The sequence below is a fragment of the Ovis aries genome, chromosome 1, assembly GCF_016772045.2.
Source record: "Ovis aries strain OAR_USU_Benz2616 breed Rambouillet chromosome 1, ARS-UI_Ramb_v3.0, whole genome shotgun sequence".
Taxonomy (NCBI): Eukaryota; Metazoa; Chordata; class Mammalia; order Artiodactyla; family Bovidae; genus Ovis; species Ovis aries.
Genome location: NC_056054.1, coordinates 204381421 through 204405162, shown reverse-complemented (window position 1 = coordinate 204405162; position 23742 = coordinate 204381421). Strand labels below are relative to the sequence as shown.

The following is a 23742-nucleotide window of genomic DNA, read 5'->3' as shown; positions in this document are numbered from 1 at the left end:
ACATCTCCAACCACTCATTGTTGCTTTTTCTGTCAAAAATCTCTGGCTTTGCTCAGATCACACAGTGAGCTAGTAATATATTATTTCTAGATTTTTCAGAGTGACTCTAGAATTGTGAGATGCAGACAGAAAATGCTTAAATCCTAGAAGCATGGAGTTACATGGGTCCCTTGTCATAACTGCAGCAGTAGTGGGCAGAGCAGAAGCAGCACCAGCTAAAGAGACCACAGACAGTGTCCTGGCCTGATGCTGGGAAGGTACTCAACATCTGGGAGCCTCACCTCAGTTTTCTCATCCACGGAGCATCAATTTACTTCATAGAGCTCTTTGCAAGGACTAAACGAGAGTGTACACCAGAGGCTGCAAGCTCAAATGCCTTTGGGGCCAATCAAGTCAGTGGAGTCTGGCCAATTGGAGAGCACAGCCCCTTTCTATTTATTGATTGATTGATTTTTGGCTGCACTGGATCTTTGTTGTGGTGTTCGGCTCTTCACTGCTGTGTGGGCTTTCTCTAGTGGCCGCAACTGGGGGCTACTCTTCCCTGCAGTGAGGAGAAGGCAATGGCAACCCACTCCAGTACTCTTGCCTGGAGAATCCCAGGGATGGGGGAGCCTGGTGGGCTGCCGTCTATGGGGTCGCACAGAGTCGGACACGACTGAAGCAACTTAGCAGCAGCAGCAGCAGCAGCAGCTTTCTTGCAGTGAGCGGTCTTCTCATTGCAGGTGGCTTCTCCTCTTGCAGAGCACAGACTCTGGGAGGTGTGGGCTTCAGTAGTTGTAGCTCTTGGGCTCTAGGGTACGGACTCTGTAGTTGTGGCACATGGGTTTAGTTGCCCCACAGCATGGTGGGATCTTAGTTCCTGGAAAGGATCGAACTCATGTCATCTACACTGGCAGGTGGATTTTTCAATCACTAGACCACTCAACCCTTTTCAAAAGAGAAGTTTCCCTACCCTGTGCTGACCAGTTGTTATGTAGAAATATGGGCCCAATGGTGCCAATTTTTAAAAACGTTGCACAGTCCAAAGAAGGATAAGTATGGTTTTTATCATTCAAACTGTGATGTGTGAAATGTCTAGGAAGTGATCAATATGGTGTGGTAATAGTTGGGTGGCAGCTTCTCAGGAACCCCTTCCCCCACCCTATACATTATTCCTGGCAGGTGATGAAGCAGCAACATTCCTGAGTGTTCATATGTGTGCTGGCTCTGTGCAAGGTGCCCTAGATGCAAAGACCAGCAGAGAAACAGCCCCTATTGCAACCTTCCTTTGGAATCAGGGAAGTTGGTGACAATGCTGCAGCCTAGTCTAACCCATCATGTTTCCAGCCTTGGTTCCTAGTGAAAATTCCAACCACCTTCTGGGATGACATATTCTCCAAAATCATCCAGAAATAGCACTGCTAGAACCTAATTTCTAGTTCCCATCTGAACTGCCACACGTTTTACCTAGATTTTTTAAATGCCTTGTTGCACTTAACCACTAAGGATTTTTATTGGTTTTATATTGCTCTGAATCTCAATCCACATTATTTTAAGATATAAGAGGTTTTAGAAAGTCATCTAGGCTTCCTATAGGTCACTGACTTTAAAGGTTCTGGCTTTCATCCTGCTTTACCACCCACCAATATCACCACTGATGGTCTCATTTTCACCAGATACACATGTGTCTGAGTGTTACTATTTCCATTTACACAGGGAATGTAGATAATCATCTGAGAGGTTCTCCCCGAAGCCCCTTCGGCTCCTGTGACCAAGCAGTTGGGAAAGTCAGCCCCCAGCCCACCATGATGAGAGCACACAGGGCAGGGTCAGAAAGACCAAGGATTTGGAGAAATCTCAACAGGGCTTCCCAGGTGGTGCAATGGTAAAGAATCTGCCTGTCAATGCAGGAGACGCAGAGACGTGAGTTCGATCCCTGGGTCGGCAAGATCCCCTGGAGAAGGAAACAGCAGAGAATCCTCATGGACAGAGGAGCCTGGAGGGCTACAGTCCATGGGGTCACAAAGAGCCGGACACAACTGAGCACGCACACACACACTGAGCACACGCACACACAATGCAATGTTTCCTGGGTTCACAAAATAGTTGCTTTCAGCAGTCACTAACTACTAATAACCACTGTGAATGTAACAAACTTGATTTGCAACAGCTTGGGTATGTAACATTTGTGAATCTGTGTCATTTCTGAACTTGTCTTATGCCCTACCATCTTCCTCTGATCACAGGCAAAGTTCTTACAGTGACCTTGAGACCCCTTACCATCACTCAGAATTTACTCCAGTCACCAAGACCTTCTTACTGCCCTTTGAATACACTGAGCCTCCTGCCTTAGGGCCCTGCACTGGCTATTCCTTCTACCTGGAATATGCTTCCCCAGATATTCTTTTCACTCAAGTTACTTTATCAGAAAGAGCATCTATTCACCCTGTTTAAAGTAGCATGCCTACCTTGTTGTTGTTTAGTCTCTAAGTCATGTCCAGCTCTTTGCGACCCCGAGGACTGCAGCACGGCCAGATTTCCCTGACCATCACTATTTCCTGGAGTTTGCTCAAATTCATGTCCATTGAGTCGGTGATGTTACCTAACCATGCAAGCCCCAAACCCTGCTTTACTCCTTTTCAAGCATCTATTATTACTTGACATTGTATTATATACTTGTTTGTTTTTATAACATTCTCCGCTGGAATGTTAGCTCATGAGAGCAGGGACTTTTGTTTTTTGTTCCTGGATGCGGAGCCCTAGTACCTAGAATCCTGTCTGGCACAAATTAATTACTCAATCAATATTTGTTGTACAGTTTCACAAAGACTCACTCCTTACTAATGTCTAAGTCTCAGCCAGAACAATGTGTAATGTATTGTTTTTCTTTCAGGCTCCTATAGTGACCTTTTCTGGGAATGTAACATTCTACTAGGATGCAGTTTGATAATTAAAAATCCAGCATTTCTACCTAGACAAATTTGTCACTGTCCCCAAACTATTTATGACTCATCCATATTTCTGGGAAATTACTCAATAAATGCTCCTATTACTATTTTTTATTGTGAGAGAATAGAATTTCACCCACAAAAATTCTGTTTGTCTAAGGTCGGACTCATGGGTTTCTTTGTGCAGTCAGGTTTTTCCCTCTGGTTTCTGCTGCAAGTGTTAAACTAAGGTTTGCAACCTCCATTCCCCACTCTGTCTTTGCCCAGTCCTGCACCCTCCACCCTTGTATTTTTCAAGTGTGACTTGGTGTGACTTGTGACCCACTGGGCAGACTATCAGGGATGGGGCATGCATGGCTATCAAGGTCATAAATGTCATTCAGGAATCAATAACAAAGGAGAAATCTGAGCAGGTAAGAAGAAAAGGAAAATCCCCAGGTATCAGAAACAAATGTGGGAGTGAAAACCAGAGTGATTAGTAATCAGGCAGCCTGGGCAGTCTGGGGGTGGGCGAGACCTGACCCAAATTAGTCCCCATCACCAAGAGTCCTGAATGTGACAGCATACAGAAAGAGAAGATGTGGCATGAGCCCACTGGAAGAGGGGATGGGGACTGAGATCCTACATAAAGCCCACATCTCCAGTGAAAAGGAGGCTGGTCCATCGGAGGTCACATACCAGCAGAGCACCAGGAGCATAAAGACAAGGCAAAGAGAGCTGGGCAGATGCCAGGCCCTGGCCAAGCTGCCCAGGCATCAGATTACCAATTAGATCAGTAGAAAAATTGGAAGGTTCGGTGGTGAAGTTATGGTCAAAACCCCATTTTGACTTTCAGCTGGTGAACTCTCTTGGATCCATGGCCCAGGATTGACTCCAGAACACGTACAACCCATGGAATGGGACTGTGTTTCCCAAGGTTTTCCACTCAGAATCCATAAGACTGAGAAGTGAGAACTTCTGTCTCTAAGGAGGCTCAGAAAGAATGATCTAATGCCATTCATGTGGCTGCACATTTCTTTAAAGCCCTAGGTTTTCCTTTCCAATTGCATAGCATCTTTGTATTGAAATCCAAAAGAAACTAAATGATGACAAGTTTTCCAGTGCTCGAGAGTCACAGCTCTCTGGTTCATATTCCCAGTTTCACGTTCTCATTTTTGAGAAGCACAAAGGTTGGTTAAAGCTACGGAGACTACACAGAGATATTGGTGGAGGCAGGGCTGAGAAGTTAGACCAGAAACCTAGAGGGAGGCCTCCTGCAGGAAGGCTTCAAGTCAGACAGGATGAGAGTCACACAGTTTGTAAACTCACACAGATTGGTAAACACTGGCTCCCAGAGGCAATGAGGCACTAGGGAGGGAAAAGCTGTCTACTTTTGCCATTCTGTAAACCAAATCTGATTAATTTTAGCATGTGAGTTTATCTAAGCCCCCTGGAATCAACTGAAATATTCCAAATTTCCCCTCCTAAATTAATTTCTATTCAGATACCGCTTATTCATATCAACAACAAAAAAAACAATTCAGCTAGTAATTGTATATAAAATATTCTTATTTACTCCATTCACACTCCATACATACTGAATAAATAAAAACTTTATTTGATTTTTACCCATAAATGGTATCTTTAGTTTGATCACTTAAAAAAAAAAATACAACTTCATGTAACCAAAATGCTTGAAGGATTTGGTTAACTAAGGATTTTGTTAATATTTTTATCTAAAAATATGAAAATCTGACCTGTCAAAATTAGTTTTGTAGTAGCCATGTTTGAGATATTTACAGATTTCCATGAAAGTTGACTCCTCAAATGAGGAGATCTCATACAACACCCAGATCAGATACGAAGGAGAAAAAGGCTTTTGCAATCCCAAGTTAGGACTTTACATAAGAAATTCCAGCGGTGTTTACCCACTTTGAAAATTTTACTGAGTATTTTTCTTTTTCAAAATCAAGTAGGATAAGTAAATAACAGTACCTCAAGGACTTTCATAAATAGCAAAGCTCTATTTTCACAGCTATAAGCAAAATATTTGCACTTCCCTGAGAGCACAGCTTCTTTGAGTTCAAGAGCTCTGTGTGTGTGTGGGTGTGGGTGTTTCCTGAGGCCAATGCATGTAGAATGTGATGAAAGCTAAGAAGAGAATATTAATCTGTTGATGTTTGGGTGAGCTTAGCTCCCTACCCATTTCAGATCAGCCTTGGCAATTGGGGCCCTTTAACCTCTCTGACAGATTCTACCTCATCAGAGCCTCTAGGCCTCTCTCTCTTGGTCCAGCAAGATAAAGAGACCTAGCCAAGCAGCCCAGAGGCCCCACAGCAAACAGGTCTTACTGCTAGTCCTGCTCTAACTTTGCCTCACTTCTAAGCAGTGGGTTCCTTATGCTCCTCTCCCCCTTCTTGAGAATGGAGTCATGCTCCCAAACTCCAGGGCCCCTGGCATCATTTTCTAGACTTGTGTCCAAACCTGACTTCCTCCTCCTCCTACCTCATCCTCCTCCTTCCAGTCAAGGGTTCTCTATCCACTCATGGGACCTGACTCAAGATCCAGTAGGCTGTGCCAGGACATTCTGTCTGAATCCTAGGGCCTTCTGTGTCTGACTCACCTAGCACCAACCTGCCTCGTCCCCCTGCTGGCAGTATGGCTTATGACAGTTAATTTCCTGTGAACTAGGTTTTTGTTTTTTCATCTAAGAACGGAAATTAGATTTTAAGAGCTTCCATCCCTAGCAAGGGCCTAGAAATTTAAATCCTGATGATACAGAGTTTCCCCAAAATGACCTGAACTTTTTTTATATCCCTAAAAGTTACAGACTGACAGCTTCAAGTGTGGAAATCCGGATCTTCTTAGTAGGTGTATCTGTCTGCCAACCCATTATTGACAGCCAGGTTTATAACACAGAGATCCTAAATCCTCAGTTTCCCAGCATAAGTTTGACCTGTTGAAAATTTGGGCTCAAAATTTGCCAATTGCTCTCATCAAAGCACAACCAGGACAAGGAACACATTCTTTCTGAGGGGAGGCTCTCTGTGTTGCCCATGATGCTGTCATTGAACTTTGAAATTTCTTCCTGAAATTGTCTTTGAAATACAACTGATTCCTCCCAGAGCTCATAAGTGGTTTCTGAAGGTAATCCCAAGGAAAGACAAACATGTAAACAATGGCTGCATCATTGATCTAAGAGCACAGCTTCCCAAGGAGATCACTTGGACAGGCAAGAAAGACCTGAATGCAACCTCATAACTTCATGTACATCTCCTTTTCTCTAGCTTGATGAAAAGAAAAATTATAATATTGACAAGTGGCCCATTTACCTGCTTATTGAATGTTTCTAGAGTGGAAATTTGTCTTGCTTTTTGGAGTCCCCAAGGCTTGCCAAACATAACAATTTCAGGAATGTTTGCTGAATTGAAGTAGTTTAAATGGTTTCAGTTGAGAGCTTCATTAAGGTTATCAGTATTCATGGGTAAATGAGGTATGCGTTCTAAATTTCCACAAATATGTTTGTATTTTCCCACCTCAACTTTCACAGCAGGGAGCTAAAGTGTCAGACCTGACTCTAAGACACAGAGCTTCTCAGACATCAACATGCATTTATATTTATCCTCAATGATCTATGCATAAATAGAATTTTCAGTTGTAATTTTCCGAGTCTGTTTTATCTGCTTTGAGCTGTAGCTTCTTCTAACCAAACTTTTCTATGAAAGTTAAATTCACTATCAACTCTAATACCTCTGTCTTCCCAAACTGCTGATGTACAAGCACAAAATGGCACATCTGACATGAAATAAAACTCTATAAAGAGATTTGAAATCATATGATGAAAATAAAGGGCATTAGGTAATGTAGTTACTATGTTGTTACCATTATTGTTGCTTTTTAAGTACAGCATCTGAAATAGGATATCTTAATCTGTTTCCCCAACTCCGGGATTAGAATGAATTTCCAGTGAGCTCATTTGAAAGCTCTATCTCTGACAGTAAAGAACAGACTCTGTTCTTTAAGTCAAAACTGCGCCAACCTGATCCAAAAACCAAATAGGAGGGATTAAAAGGATCCTGAAAATGAAGCTTCCAAGCAGGTGGAGTCACAGGGACATGGACCCAAATCACTGTCTAAAAATTAGAATGTATACTGTCAAGAAGAGCCAGTCCTTCCTCAGAGGCCAGCAGTGTAAGAATGTTTACATAAAACAAACAAACAAGAAACAAAACAGTATTCTGACTCTCTGGAAAAATCTTTTCTACATTTTAATACAACTGTTGGACATTAAAAGGCTAGGGCACTGGGCTGTGCTGAAGGTACAATTCTGTCCGGCAGTGACAGTTCCAGGCTACAGTGGGCCTCCTGTGATCATAAAAGATAGAGGTTTTTGATGAGGAAGACAAAAGTTTTTTATATGTTCCAGAGCAAGCAGGTCTTCCCAGACCCATCTCCCCAGAACTGTCAGATGGAACAACCTATGATACACTCTTGACAACAGGCCCAAGGTTACCACACCAAAGATCCCATGTGGTTTAAATATAAGGAAAAGAAGAAGAAAGAAGAAGAAAAAACCCTTTTTCCCCTGCTTTGCTGAGTGAATCCTCCAGCTAACCTGTCAGACCAAAAGATGAGCTGTTTCGCTTTGTGTTTTCCTGCTCTGGGATAGACGGCCAGACAGAACCTACGCTGACTTCGAGATGGAAAGACCTGGGTTTAAACTACTGGTTTAGCTACTTAGAATCTGACTGACCTAGGCCAAGCACTTAGCCTCTCTTAAGCTCAGTTTCCTCACCTGTCAAATGGGAGTTTTAATATCCAGTAATCAGGTCATTAGGACAGTAAAAAGCATTGGTGTACAAAAGCGCCTGGTATAGAACCTGGCAGGGGCAGGTGTATCTTACATGTTAAGTGAAGTCGCTCAGTCGTGTCCGACTCTTTGCAACCCCATGGACTAGGCTCCTTCGTCCATGGAATTTTCCAGGCAAGAGTACTGGAGTGGGTTGCCATTTCCTTCTCCATGTTAAGTACTCTTCTTTCCTCCTGAGGTAGGTCTCGCAAACATTCCTGGCTGGTCGCGTGTCCCAAAGCTGTGACTTCCGAGGAGCCTCCAGGGGGCGCCGCGGTGAGCCTCCGGTCCAGCCCCGCTGGTGTCCGAAGCAGGATCGAGGGGCAGGGCTGAGGGAGGCGGGCTCTCCGCGTGACTCCGCCCTCGGCGCACCCGGGATCAGACCGACACAGCTCCAGGCACGATCCTCCGAATATGGGTGTACGACTTCCTGATGGTGACGCTGCCATGGTGGGACACTCCCCGGGGCAGGACGCATTCCTCCGTCAGTTTCTGGGCCTCGGGGTCCCAGCACAGCACCGTGGCGATGACCTCGTTCTTCTCGTCTCGCCCCCCAGTGATGTAGAGCCGGTTGTTGCAGGGCGCGATGCCGCAGCTGGCCCTCTCGTGGCTGAGCTGGGTCACCAGGCACCAGCTGTCCTCCAGGGGGCTGTAGGCGTACAGCGCTCTCATGGCCCCTCCTGAAGAGGAAACACCGTGAGCGTTTCACTGTTTTTCTGGTTTTCTTCCCCATTAACTACTAAACTACTACTGGTTAGGTCAAGTCTACCACCTTGCCAAAAGAAAGCAAATCCATGGCTCTCAAGAAAGCCAGAATGGGTAACTAGGGGCGGGAAGTCTCATGCTGGAAATAGGTCACAGCCCTTGAAACTTTGCAGCCGGGTGCTAATCAGGTTCTAAAGGACGCCTGACTTCCCGTGACTGCTAAAATGTACCCTAAGACTGCTTCCTGGAGGAAATACCAGGTGGTGCATCAGGCAGGCCTGGCGCATAAACCCGGCTCTGCCACTTCGGGATCTGTAACCAGGAACACCAAGACCATGGTGGTTATGAGAAAACAGAGGGATCAGGCACATAAAGCACCTGGCGGAAAGCCTGGTACATAGAAGTATTGATATACATGACAGTGACTAAAAGTGGGGGCATCTCTAAACTGAGCATGACGGGGAACACCAGCTCTAGTAACCCATCTTGAGATCAGACCTTTGAGGCAGAGTCATGAGTCTGACCAGAAAAGCACAGGAAACCTGAAGCAAGGGAGAAAAGGGATTTTTGCCTTAATCTGTTCCCATATTTTGCATTCAGGAAGCCTTCTCTGGTTAGCGCTTACTTGCTGAAGTTATTTATTTTTGTTATTTCCTTAATCAGTAGTTCTCAACCCTGGCTGTACTTTAAAATCACCTTCACGTTAAAAACACCTGGCACTGTGGCCAGTATCCTCCTCATTCTGACATTGGTCTGGACAAGCCCCAGGTACCCATGTTTTTGTAAAAAACTCCATAATGAGTAGTCAGGGTTGAGATCTATCATCCTTAACAATTACATGCCCACTGTGGTCTGGCTGGTCAGGCTCTCCTTCCTGCTAAATGCAACCTTTTAGAGCCCTCAAGCAAGTGGGAGAATAAAATTCCCATGAACACAAGGTAAGAAATAATGGTAGCTGCCATTTACTGGGCACTTATACTGTGCATATTCAATTTCTGTGCAATTGCTAATGCTTACAACACACTTTGTTCCCATAGCAACTTCTGGCTTTCCCCTTCCCAGGGCCCCATTGTCTATCTGCTCTGCCTGTCTCCTAAATGTGGGCTATTTCTGTCTCCGGGACTGAAAGATAAATTCCACCAAGGCCTGGACCAATCCCATCTTCTTTTCCTTTTCAGCCCCACCCACATCATGCCATTTGCTCACTTACCAACTACATAGATACGGTCCCGGAAACTCACTGCATTGATGCATTTAGCCTCTACTGGCATGGCCGACTTTAAATTCCATTTATTGGTTGAAGGATCGTAACACTGAGTCTTGTCCGTCGCCAGTTTCCCATTGGGTCCTCCCCCAATCACATAGAGCTTCTTCTTATGACTGGTAGCTGCGAAGGAACTGACGTGGATCAGGAGGGGCGCAGCCTGCAGGGGCACAGGGGCACCAGGAGAAGCTCTCAGTCACACTGCCCAGATTGTTGCGGTGGTTCACAGGACACAGGCCAGGAGTCAGGGAACACAAGGCCAAGCATCCTTAGCCTAAAATCACAAGGCCTGTGGGCTTGACTCCCTTGAGATACAGAGAAGATCAAAGCATACATTTCCCACCCTCCCTCCTGGCTCTGGTTTCTAGTCTATTTCTCCCTGAGAGTCCAGCTCTCAGCGGAGGTGGGGTGTAGACAGTAATAAGTGTATACGAGATGAAACCAGCCCATGTTGGAGGAGATTGCTTTCTCAAAAATGTATATTCATATTTATTCATGTGCTCCTTCATTCAAAAAATATTTACTGAGTGCCTACTATGTCCCAGGCATTGTCCTTAGCACTTATAGTTAGGAAGAATTGCTGGTATAAGGGTTCCAGGTGTTATCTATAGGCAGATCTCCAGAGCTGGTTCATTTTACATAATTGAAACTTTATGCCCATTGATGAACAAAGCTTTGCCTTTTCTTGAGTATGATATGTACCTGAGATTGTATTGCTAAAGTCTTATATGAAGACGTACACATGGTTCATCATTATAGGCACATGAATAAGGGCTGACCAGATGACTCTGGGTTTCAACAGTGTAGTCAAGGGATCCCTGTGTGCCCAGGGTGGAGAAGTCAAGGGCAGATGGTGTCCTAGGAGGCAGAAGTTCTAGACCAAGACATACAGACCAAGATAGGATCAAGCCTGCACTCCACATCTGAGGTACTGGCCAGGATAGGACAGGTACCCACACAGAGTTCCCCCACCTGGAAGAAGGTCATTTCTGTGATCTGACCAGAAATGCTGAATCGATGGTAGCACCAAAAATATTCTCAGTGGGAGGAGAAAGATCAGAAAGCCATATACCTATGTTGGAAGATACCTTTTTTTTTTTTTTTAAGTCTTGAAGCAACCATACAGCATCACTCATAGAAATAATCTATACCTCTGACCAGCAGTTGTGGAAAGGGTCGTAGGTCTCCACGTTGTTGATTCTCTGCAAGCCATCAAAACCTCCAAGCACGTAGACCTTGCCCCCCAGCACCACCATCTTGTGTCTCCAGCGGCCTATGTTCAAATACTCAATTTGAATCCATTTGTTTATTGAAGAATTGTATTTCCAAACATCATGCTGTGTTTCTTTACCACCTGAAAGACATATACAGCATTTAAGAAACCACCGGATGTGTAACAAGTACAGCTTCTCCCATAATTTCCCGCAAGCCTGTAAGTGTTACCTCCCCAAACCAACACCAACCCTCACTCCACCCCGCCAGGCAAAAAAATTCATGAAGATGTGTGCGGTGTGGTTGGGGAGACAGAGCCAACACAGGGAAACAGGGAGACACAGTGTAAGGCTGTGCCATGTGTCACCTCTGTGCTGCGAGAGTTCGGAGAAGAGGCTACATGAGCTAAGTCCAGATAAGGCTTCAGGGAAGTGGTACCCAGGTCTGCCTAGGCGAGTGGGCGCCAGCAGGAGCCTGCACTCAGTGCTTGTATGGCCGAGGAGCAAAAGGTCAGGCAGGACAGGTGAGGTTGGACGATTGTGGGTGGGATAGTAGGGCCTTCCTTATGTGCTCAGTCACTCAGTCATATCTGACTCTGCGACCCCATGGACTGCAGCCCACCAGGTTCCTCTGTCCATGTGATTCTCCAGGCAAGTGTCCTGGAGTGGGTTACCATTTCCTACTCCAGGGGACTTCCCAACCCAAGGATCTAACCCATGTCTCTTGCATCTCCAGCATCGCAAATGGATTCTTTATCACTGAGCCACCTGGAAAGCTCAGTACGGCCTTGACCAGCATCAAAATAGAAAGCAGCTGAAGTTCTATGTTTGCTTATTTATTAATATTTAAACAAATACAAGCCTGGAGAAATCACCATGAAATCTTAGAAAATTCTTTGGTTCATATCTCTGATCTATATAAAAACATGTGAGGTTTCTCCTACTTTGAAATTATTTCTGTTGGAACTGAATGAGATGCTCACAACAGAGTGATGAGCTGGTAAAAAAAAAAATTCAAAACAACTCAATAAACAGAAAATACAAATTTCAGTTAGGGAGAGAGAGCAAGACAAAGGAGAACTGACTTTTTTGGTGATTTTAATAAAATATTTTCATGACTTTGTATTTCCTTTTTCCCATCAGCACAGAGTACTACTAATTATTAATACTTAAAAGATGTAGTTTTCAGACTTTCAACTGTGCACTAGTGTGGAATTGAGTATGACTGGTGACGCTCTGTGTCATGAGTGTTTCTCAAGGGTGGAACCCCGAGGTGGGATTCCTAGGTCAGGGGCGTGCCCACCTTAATTTTCATAGGTTCTGCCAAAGAGCCTTTAAAGCTGTCCTGGTTGACCTTTCCTCATACCCCACCCACAGCAGATATCAGGAGGGTTTTTTTGGTTGGTTTGTTTTGCTTTACATCCTGATAGAGAAAAATGATGTCATAGTTTGGTTTTTCCCTGCTACTAGGGAGATTGAGCTTCTTCCTCTTCTGTGAGCTTTTTGTTCGTATAGTTTAACCATTCTTAGGGAGTGGGATTGTGCACCTTTTGGAGTTCTCTATTCAAAACACTGTGATATTGATCCCATTCAGGTAGTATCCAAAATTATAAAATACTATACACTTTCAAAAAGTGTATGCAAATGTTAGTAAAAGGAGGAGAAAACCTACAATTTTTACTTCAGGATGTAAAAGAAGATCTGATTAACTGGGCAGGCATATCGTGTACACAGATGAGAAGACAAGTTATTGCAAAGATGTCAGTCCTCCCCAAGTTAACCTCTATGTTGGGTGTCTTCAGGGCTTTTCATGGATTTCAAGACGTGAAGTGACCATTCTAAACTTCATTTGGAAGAGTAGATTTGGGAACATTTCTAAGAAACATTTGAAAAAGGAGTGAGAGAGCTTTCCCTGGCAAATATCAAAATACCAAAACGCTATGATAATAAAAATAATGTGCTACCAGTGTAAGATGAGACAAACTGATCAATTAAAAGCAAGGTACAGAAACAGACTAAAAGATACAGAGATTCTAAAAAATGGCATTAGAACAACTGGCTATTTGTTTAGAGAAAAATTAAGTTAGATCCCTATTTCACATTACACTTAAAATTTAAGTGTAAATGCTATGGAAGTAACTGGAGAATATATGATAGAAGATGTTAAAGATCTTGGGGGTGGTGAGGGGCTTTCTAAGCATGACAAGAAACCTAGAATCATATAGAAAAGAAAGTTATTATTTAAAATATAAAAAGTTAAAAGACAATCACTATCTGAGAGAAAGTATTTACAATACAAATAGCTTCCCTGGTGGCTCAGATGGTAAAGAATCTGCCTGCAATGCAGGAAACCCAGGTTTGATTGATCCCTGGGTTGGGAAGATCCCTTGGAGAAGGGAATGGCAAACCACTCCAGTATTCTTAAAATCCCATAGACAGAGGAGCCTGGTTGGCTACAGACCATGGGTTGCAAAGAGTCGGACACGGCTGAGTGATTAACACTTTCATACAATAAGAGCTCCAAAAATTAATAAGAAAGCGACAACCAACCAATAGAAAAACAAAGGATAGGAACAGCTCATTTTTAAAAAACATACATTTAACTAATAAATAGATGACAATATATTCAATCTCACTTAGAGTGTAAATTTAAACATTCAAGTCTATTAAAATGTAATTGATAATAAAAAATGTTAACAAGGATGTAGAAAATTGGCACTGTCATTCATTATTGGTTGAACTGTAAATTGGTACAAACTTTCTGGAAGACAATTTAACAATATCTACAAAAATTCTAAATTTACACATCTTAATGCACTGGTCATAGCAAACACCCTCTTCCAACAACACAAGAGAAGACTCTACATATGGACATCACCAGATGGTCAACACCGAAATCAGACTGATTATATTCTATGCAGCCAAAGATGGAGAAGCTCTATACAGTCAACAAATACAAGACCAGGAGCTGACTGTGGCTCAGATCATGAACTCCTTATTACCAAATTCAGACTTAAACTGAAGAAAGTAGGGAAAACCGCTAGACCATTCAGGTATGACCTAAAGCAAATCCCTGATGATTATACAGTGGAAGTGAGAAACAGATTTAAGGGCCTAGATCTGATAGATAGAGTGCCTGATGAACTATGGAATGAAGTTCATGACATTGTGCAGGAGACAGGGATCAAGACCATCCCCATGGAAAAGAAATGCAAAAAAGCAAAATGGCTGTCTGGGGAGGCCTTACAAATAGCTGTGAAGAGAAGAGAGGTGAAAAGCAAAGGAGAAAGGGAAAGATATAGGCATCTAAATGCAGAGTTCCAAAGGATAGTAAGAAGAGATAAGAAAGCCTTCTTCAGCGATCAATGCAAAGAAAATAGAGGAAAACAACAGATTGGGAAAGACTAGAGATCTCTTCAAGAAAATTAGAGATACCAAGGGAACATTTCATGGCAAAGATGGGCTCGATAAAGGACAGAAATGGTATGGACCTAATAGAAGCAGAAGATATTAAGAAGAGGTGGCAAGAATACACGGAAGAACTGTACAAAAAAGATCTTCACGACCCAGATAGTCATGATGATGTGATCACTAATCTAGAGCCAGACGTCTTGGAATGTGAAGTCAAGTGGGCCTTAGAAAGCATCACTACGAACAAAGCTAGTGGAGGTGATGGAATTCCAGTTGAGCTGTTTCAAATCCTGAAAGATGATGCTGTGAAAGTGCTGCCCTCCATATGCCAGCAAATTTGGAAAACTCAGCAGTGGCCACAGGACTGGAAAAAGTCAGTTTTCATTCCTATTCCAAAGAAAGGCAATGCCAAAGAATGCTCAAACTACTGCACAATTGCACTCATCTCACATGCTAGTAAAGTAATGCTCAAAATTCTCCAAGCCAGCCTTCAGCAATACATGAACCGTGAATTCCCTGACGTTCAAGCTGGTTTTAGAAAAGGCAGAGGAACCAGAGATCAAATTGCCAACATCCGCTGGATCATGGAAAAAGCAAGAGAGTTCCAGAAAAACATCGATTTCTGCCTTATTGACTATGCCAAATCCTTTGACTGTGTGGATCACAATAAACTGTGGAAAATTCTGAGAGAGATGGGAATACAGACCACCTGACCTGCCTCTTGAGAAATCTGTATGCAGGTCAGGAAGCAACAGTTAGAACTGGACATGGGACACCAGACTGGTTCCACATAGGAAAAGGAGTACTTCAAGGCTGTATATTGTCACCCTGCTTATTTAACTTATATGCAGAGTACATCATGAGAAACGCTGGGCTGGAAGAAACACAAGCTGGAATCAAGATTGCCAGGAGAAATATCAATAACCTCATATATGCAGATGACACCACCCTTACGGCAGAAAGTGAAGAGGAGCTAAAAAGCCTCTTGATGAAAGTGAAAGAGGAGAGCGAAAAAGTTGGCCTACAGCTCAACATTCAGAAAACGAAGATCATGGCATCTGGTCCCATCACTTCATGGGAAATAGATGGGAAACAGTGGAAACAGTGTCAGACTTTATTATTTGGGGCTCCAAAATCACTGCAGATGGTGACTGCAGCCATGAAGTTAAAAGACGCTTACTCCTTGGAAGAAAAGTTATGACCAACCTAGATAGCATATTCAAAAGCAGAGACATTACTTTGCCAACTAAGGTCCATCTAGTCAAGGCTATGGTTTTTCCTGTGGTCATGTATGGATGTGAGAGTTGGACTGTGAAGAAGGCTGAGTGCCGAAGAATTGATGCTTTTGAACTGTGGTGTTGGAGAAGACTCTTGAGAGTCCCTCGGACTGCAAGGAGATCCAACCAGTCCATTCTGAAGGAGATCAGCCCTGGGATTTCTTTGGAAGGAATGATGCTAAAGCTGAAACTCCAGTACTTTGGCCACCTCATGCGAAGAGTTGAGTCATTGGAAAAGACTCTGATGCTGGGAGGGATTGGGGGCAGGAGGAGAAGGGGACGACCGAGGATGAGATGGCTGGATGGCATCACGGACTCGAAGGACGTGAGTCTGAGTGAACTCCGGGAGTTGGTGATGGACAGGGAGGCCTGGCGTGCTGCAGTTCATGGGGTCGCAAAGAGTCGGACACGACTGAGTGACTGAACTGAACTGAATGACCACTTCTAGGAATCTTTCCATATAGCAGCACAAGTTCATAAATATATACGTATGCAAAATGTCTGTTGTGGCCTTTTTTTCAGGGGGAAAATAGACATTGAAAAAAATTATGGTTCATTCATTCAACAGACAGCCCTGAAACTGGTAAAAGAGCAACAATAACAGTCCTCACAGTAATGATAATGATGAGCAATACTGTTGAGTTCTCACCCTGTGCTTGGGATTGTGCTGTACTTTACGTGTATTGTAGACTTAACACATATAGTAGATCATGTAACAATGTCTAGAATAGATCATTAATTGAGTACAAGTTTCTGTTGATTTAGTATAACAAGCATGCTTTTGTATATTGCTTATATCATTTTTAAAAAGACAACAACAAATTGAAGACAGAGAAAAGAAAAGTTGTAGAATAAAATAACGTGTATCTTGTATGTGGCAAAGACTGACCATGACTACCAAGCCTGTCTTTTCCTCCTGAGCGCATGGCTGAACTACGCTTCCCAGCCCCACATCATGGGGGTGCAGGGAGGGCGTGTGGCTGGTCCTTGCCAATAGAATGTGAGCAGAACTGAAGCCTCGTGTCCAGGCTGAGGCTGTTGTGAGCAGGTGTGCCTTCTCAATTTGTTCAGTTTCTCTCTTCCCAAAATGCATCAAGCTTTAAGGTCACTTGTGGAAACAGCTGCATCATGAGATGGAAGGAGCCTAGGTCCCTGAAGAACCGAGTGGAGCAGGTGCTGTCCCTCAGCCCCCATGTACTACTGTGGTAATTCACTGAGATTTAGAATCTGTTGCCACAGCTAGCATTACTTACTCTAAGACAATACAAAACCATTTTTGTAAAAAAAAAAGTAAAAACGTAAGATTGTAATGGAGCAGAGTAACTGCCATGTTTTACTTTATACTCCTTGTATTGCTTAAATCTTCTACAACAATTAAAAATATTTCCACAAGATAAAAGAAAGCTGAAATCTAATCTATGGTATTAATGCATTCAAGGAAGAGCTGACCTGCCCTTTATTCTGAAGGAGGCCAGCTCTGGGAATAAGCTCTTCCCTAAACAAGTTTAGATTAGAGAAAACTTCCCAAAGAGGGGATGGGATGTTTGTCTCTTCCCTTGGCACCTCAAGAAGAGCTAGGTGGCTTTTGATGTCATGGAAGGGCATGAGACTGAGAGAACATGGATTGGAATGTGTGACTTTGGGTAAGTTCCATGCTTTCTGAGCCTGTTTTCTCCATTTGTAACCTGGAGATTAAAATCACCTACCATATGGAGTTGAAGTGAGAGGCAAATAATTAAACGCTACCAAAGGGTAAGTTTATTTACACTAAGTGCTGTAAAGATGGTAGAGATTGTGTCACTCAATAGTTATTGAACATTTACTATGTGTCCAGACAGTGCTAGGTATTAAATTCAAGGACTAATGGGAGATAGGCATAGAGTAATTACAAATAATTAAGCAAACAACTTAGAAGTAAGAGATGAAAAAGTATTGGGTGTTATCGGAGCATCTAAAGGTAAAATCTAATAAACTTGGGGGAGGGGTCAGATTTTTATTCATTACTGAATAAATTACTGAATATTCATTTCTGTATTACCATTACTGTATTGGCCTTTGCCTACAGCAGACACCAGATAAACTCTAGCAATACTTTCCTTCTTCCTTTTCCAGAAAGTACAGGATCTGTCTGTCTGTTCCCCCAGTTCTTAGGACAATACTGCTCAAGGATTAGGGTTCGTTTAGTAATAATCCCCTCTCCACGATAGGACCATCTGAGTGCCTGGTTTCCACATGCTGACCCAGTCAGTGCTAGGTCAGTGCCATCCACACTAATTCTTCTAGGATGGTCGCCTGGCTCTCACTCAGGGAAGCACGTAGTGCCTTGGGAACTGGCTTTGGTATCACATAACTTCTGCTTACCTGAGATGTAGACCTCATTTTTTAATGTCACGCATGCAAACTCCACCCACTTCTTATTCTCGCTGTCCAGCTCGTGCTCTGTCATGGGGAGTTTGGCCACCTCCAGGCGGCTGCGCCTTAGGGGATCCAGGCAGGTTACCTCCGCCACAAACCGTTCATCCTTCGTGCAGCCACCAATGATCATGAATACCTCAGACTGGAACTCATGCATCCTGGGCTTGGTGCGCTCTGAAATGATCTGGAAAACCAGTGGGAGTACAAAAAAGTAGAATGGTACAGTGGTTCAGAGCTCAGGTTATGGAACCAGGACAACAGAATCCGATTCCTAACTCTGCTACGGTATGACCATGTGACTTCACCTCCTTGAGTATCATGTTCTGTATAATGGAGATTTTAGTGGTAACAACCTCATAGTTTTGTCAGGAAGATTAAGTGGGCTAATATACTTCGTGTGCTTGGCCTCGGGCCTGATGGATAATAAGTACTCAGTAAAGGTTATCGGTTATAGATTTTACTACTTTTTAAGAAGTTCAGATCTGTTTACAATCAAGTGCACTTCCTGCATCTTCTCTCTTGCTTGGTTGGAAGCACTGAATCCTAGAATTTAATTTCTGGCCACCTTCCACTGCCCCTTGGTTTCAGTTTCTTGATGATATCCCAGACTTTGCTCACTGCCAGGCCTCTTTAGAGGACTGGAAGAGAAGTCCTGACTGGGCACAAAAGAGCATCCAGAGACTTAGGAGAAAAGAACCGAAAGGGAACAGAGTATATCCAGGGAGGTCGGGGGACCGGGTCCCAGCAGCAAGCGTATGACCCTTCAGAGCCTTGAACAAGTGAAGAAGTTCATATCACAGATATCTGAACCCAGCTGAAGGAGCAGAGGTTTGGGGTCAGATACACCAGAGTTCCTTCCTGCTTTCACCACCTATGGCCATGTGACCTTGGGGAAGAGACGCAGTCTCTGTAAGGGCCTGTGATCACACCTCTGCCACCAGGCTGCTGTGAGCATGCATGAGGTTGTAATGTAGAGGGCTGAGTCGAGCATCCGGCACACGCAGAGCCCTTGAAAGCTAGTCAAAGGGGATAGTGGGAGTGGTGGGAGATGCCATGTTGATGTTATGAATGAAAAGGGAGAGGTGCCCTCCTCCTGGTCCAGCCAACCCTGGGCTTGATGCGGGAGGTTCTACAGGTGCAGGACCTTGATGGGAGACAGAGAGGTAGCACCCATTTCCCACGTGACCAATGCAGCTTCTTTTTCCTACAAGGTTAAACTGACCTAATATGGATCATGGAACTTCAGTCTTGCCTACAGACACACAGGTTACAGTAGCAAAGACTGAAGGCCACAAATGGTGAATCCAATCAATAGTCACATCCAATCAGGTCAGCCAACATCCAGCGCCTATTTCCCAGAAGAGACTTTATTTTTCTGTGCCTATAGTCAGATACAATAAATTTTGATCCGCAGTTCTTGAGGCCGAACCGTGGCCAGTAAGTGTGTAGCAGGGCTCTCTTCTGCGGGTGAGCAGAAGGGAGTATGACTATGTGTGGCAGGACAATCCTGGGCTGAGCCTGCAGCACTGACAGTGGAAAGGCCAGCTGGGATGAGGGTAGGGGGGTGGTCTTGAGAACTTGGAGGCACTATGAGAATACCAAGCTGGTAGGAGAGGATTGAACAATGCATTGGCACCAAAGACAAATCTGTCCCATCTGAGATTTCTCCCTCCAGCCTCTGAACCATCCTTCCGGGTACAACCTCCAGCACCAATCTGTCCTCTTTCAGGGAGGATTTATGGATTATAGAGCGATGTTTAGAGAACAGCACTAGCCTCCCAGAATTGGTTTCCTGTGACTCTTACTCTGGTTCAGAGAAGCAGGCCCCAGCTTCCCCTCTTTAACCGCCTTATGCACAGTGCCTGCTCTGCTGCATCAACAGCCTGCTGACTAGCTGGGGACCACACTAGCTGTGATCTTACTCCTGACTCCCAGTCCTGCATCCTGGCCTGCGGAAGACTTTGTTCCCACTGACAATCCTGCATTGCTGCCTGCTGTCAGGATCTCCCCATATCTGTCCTCAGTTTCCCACACTGCCTCCCAACAACTCGCCCTATAATCTTTTTGACATCAATGTCCATGTCACTTTGCTCTTTTCCCCGGGAAGCCATTCTGGCATTTCCACATATGCTCCCACAGTCCTGAATTTCCCTATCACAGCACTTTTCACCCTCATCTAATTTATTCTAATGTCCCTCATGGCTGGAACAGCCCTTTTCTTCAACAGGTCTCAGCACCAAGAACAATATCTGGAGCTTGTGGGCTTTCATAAATGATGGCTCAATGAATGAATGAAATAATGGGCAAGCTAGTTGACCCAGCACCTGATAAAGATTTTTTTTTCCCAGTCTAGATCATTGTGGTAACCAGCTTCCACAAGGGCTCCCAGCAATCCCCACCTCCTGGAATTAACATCCTATGTTGTTCCCTCCACATTGCTCCTAGGTCGATCTCTATGCCAATAGAATACAATAGTGACAGTATACTACTTCTGAAATTAGGTTATGAAGGCACTAGGATTCCATCTTGATTGCTGTCTTTCTTGGGTCATTTTCTCTAAGGAAGCCACCTGCTATGAGGGGCCAACCATCAGCAAGGAAGTAACACCTGTCAACAATCTTGTGAGGGAGCTTGGAAGTGGATACTCCAGCCGGCTCTGAGATTTGAGATGACTAACTGCAGCCCCAGCCAGTAGCTTGACTGCAACTTCAGAAGAGCCCCTAAGCCAGAACCACCCAGCTAAATCACTCCCAGATCCCTGACAGTAATGAGATAATAAATGTTTGTTGTTTTAAACTGCCTTTTGGGATAATTTGTTGCACAGCAATAGATAATATAATCATCCAGTTCATGGATCAGGCTGGGTATTGAGACCTGCCTTCCCTGGTGGCCCAGAAGGTAACTGGGGTCAAATCCCTGGGTCAGGAAGATGCCCTGGAGAAGGAAATGGCAACCCACTCCAGTATTCTTGCCTGGAAAATTCCATGGACAGAGGAGCCTGCCGGGCTACATGGAGTTACAAAACAGACATGACTGTGTGATTGAACACACGCTTAAGTTCAGCTATACTTTCCAAAATATTAACCTCAAAGGCATGACAAATGCCAATCAGAGATGTGCGAGTTTTCAGATACAAGGAAATGTCTGCCAGTGAATCACACATAACAATCAGGTATATTTTCATATTGTTAGAAAGAGCAAAGAGTTGCACCTAACTGAGTACTCTTTGTCCAAAGAGCGCATATGAGAGGACTGAACAGAAGTAACCAAACTACTTGGATAAAGCTCACAGGGGTGAGCTTCTGACACTCTGTCCTCAGGAGTAAGCCCTCCTGACAGCACACATATCAGAGCAGCATTTGGTATAGATCAAGTTGGTCCCTGGAAACTTCGGAGGCAATGAAATGAAGGGGCAAATTTCTCTGCCCCAAAAGACCTCTCTCAGTGAAGGTACCAGCTACTACTCCTAGATCAAATGTAAATTGACATTTGCCTTTAGGTTCTAACATTTGACTCTGTCACCACCACCGTGGGCTTAAAAGGAGGAACAAGGTTAAGTCTGGGAAAGGAGGGTTAGGAGAAGGATGTTCACAGCGTATACTCCAGACTTCCACTCAAGTCATCAGGAATAAAGCCAGGCTCATGGAAGCAGTGAGAAGACTGAGAATTTTAGAAATCAACTAGCTATGAGACCCAACTCAGAGATCACAATGGTTGGTTGGCTCAGTTACCTAGACAATAGAACGAGAATAAGAGAGTGCCTCTAGCACTTGGGGCAATAAGACAGAAAAAAATTAGGACTGAATGGGAAGAGAGATTTTAGCCTCAGAGAAAGAAAATGCTTAATGCTTGATTGTGCCATAAAGGAACTGAGTGAGAATAGGAACAGTCTTTATTTCTAGGACACTTATCATCTATCAGATATTGTGTTAACACATTTCATTCATTATCTTATTTAAGTCTCAAAACAATTCCATCAGCTGGTAGGTATTATCTTCCCCATGTTACAAGGGGGAAGAAAGCTGAGCACTGAAGAATTGATTCTTTTGAACTGTGGTGTTGGAGAAGACTCTTGAGAGTCCGTTGAACTGCAAGGAGATCAGTCCTGGGTGTTCATTGGAAGGACTGATGTTGAAGCTGAAACTCCAATACTTTGGCCACCTGATGCAAAGAGCTGACTCATTTGAAAAGACCCTGATGCTGGGAAAGATTGAGGGTAGGAGGAGAAGGGGATGACAGAGGATGAGATGGTTGGATGGCATCACCAACTCAATAGACATGAGTTTGGGTAAACTCCGGGAGTTGGTGATGAACAGGGAGGCCTGGCGTGCTGCGGTTCATGGGGTCACAAAGAGTCGGACATGACTGAGCGACTGAACTGAACTGAACTGATGTTACAAGGACTGAGCTTTAGGGCAGCTAAGTTGCTTTCCCAAGGTCACACTGTCGGTAAATTGTGCAATCAAGATGAAAGTCCAGATTCACCTGACTAGAAGTCCAATTTTCTGACACTGGGGACTTTTCTAGTTATCAGTATTCACTCTGGTCCTAAATCCAAAGCCTATAATCCCACTCCCCACCCCTCCATCACAAATACAAAAGGCAGAACAGTTTTAACAGCAGCAATTTTGCAGAAGAACATAGTAGGGACAATTTATATGAGAGGAAACCGTTTACATCTGCCTTTCAGGGAGTTCAGAAATGGGAAGCAGAAACAAAAATAGCAAGAATGTTGGCAATTGATCAAGACTTTATGCTTTAAATGCTGAACTGAGAGCAGTTGCAGAGGTTGATCTTGTCTTCAGGAATATGAGGGCTTTCCCATTGCTGAGCCACCTGCCGGTGACTCACATTTCAACATAGGATCCTTGTGGTGATCTGGTTCTCTATCAGTCTACTCATCACCCTTCATTTGCTTAGTGTCCTATCCTCTCTAAAAGAGAAGATATGGGAGTTTATTAGGGCAGAGACTGTTTTGTGGTGTTTGGTGCCATGTCTGGCATATAGTTGGTATTCGTGATTTATTTGTGAAGAATGAAAGTATAGCCTGTTAAAATATATAGGGTGCTGCTGAAGTAGAACTTAGGGGGGAAATTAAAGCACTAATGACAATATTGGAGAAGGCAATGGCACCCCACTCCAGTACTCTTGCCTGGAAAATCCCATGGACAGAGGTGCCTGGTAGGCTGCAGTCCATGGGATCGCTAAGAGTCGGACACGACTGAGTGGCTTCACTTTCACTTTTCACTTTCATGCATTGGAGAAGGAAATGGCAACCCACTCCAGTGTTCTTGCCTGGAGACTCTCAGGGATGGGGGAGCCTGGTGGGCTGCCCTCTCTGGGATCACACAGAGTTGGACATGACTGAAGCGACTTAGCAGCAACGACAATATTAGAAGAAAAAAAAAGAAAGATCTCAAAATAATGACCTTCAATTCCTCCCTAAGAAACTGGCAAAAGAATAGAAAATTCAATCTGAAGTAAGCAGAAGAAAGAAAATAATCAATATTAAAGTAGAAATAAGGGGAATAGAAAGTGTAAAGACAATAGAGAAAGTTAAATGAAACCAGAAGCTAGTTCTTTGAGAAAACCAATAAAATTGATAAAACTCTAACCAGACTGATCAGAAAAAAAAAAAAGGAGACAAATTACCAATATCTGGAATGAGAAATATGACATCACTGCAGATTCTACAGATAATAAA

At 43.8% G+C, this 23742-nt stretch overlaps 1 protein-coding gene across 1 annotated transcript in view; it reads right to left on the bottom strand.

The window, feature by feature from the left end:
- The window catches only part of KLHL6 (kelch like family member 6), an 81909-nt gene that overhangs the window by 20789 nt on the left and 37378 nt on the right, over nt 1-23742 (bottom strand). Inside the window, exons 4-7 of the mRNA XM_004003107.6 lie at nt 17985-18222; nt 10876-11078; nt 9671-9884; nt 2448-8435 (exon numbers count right to left, since the gene is read on the bottom strand). Of these exons, the coding sequence (XP_004003156.1) occupies nt 8134-8435; nt 9671-9884; nt 10876-11078; nt 17985-18222 (957 nt within the window). The 3' untranslated portion in view covers nt 2448-8133. The remainder of the gene's footprint in view (nt 1-2447; nt 8436-9670; nt 9885-10875; nt 11079-17984; nt 18223-23742) is intronic.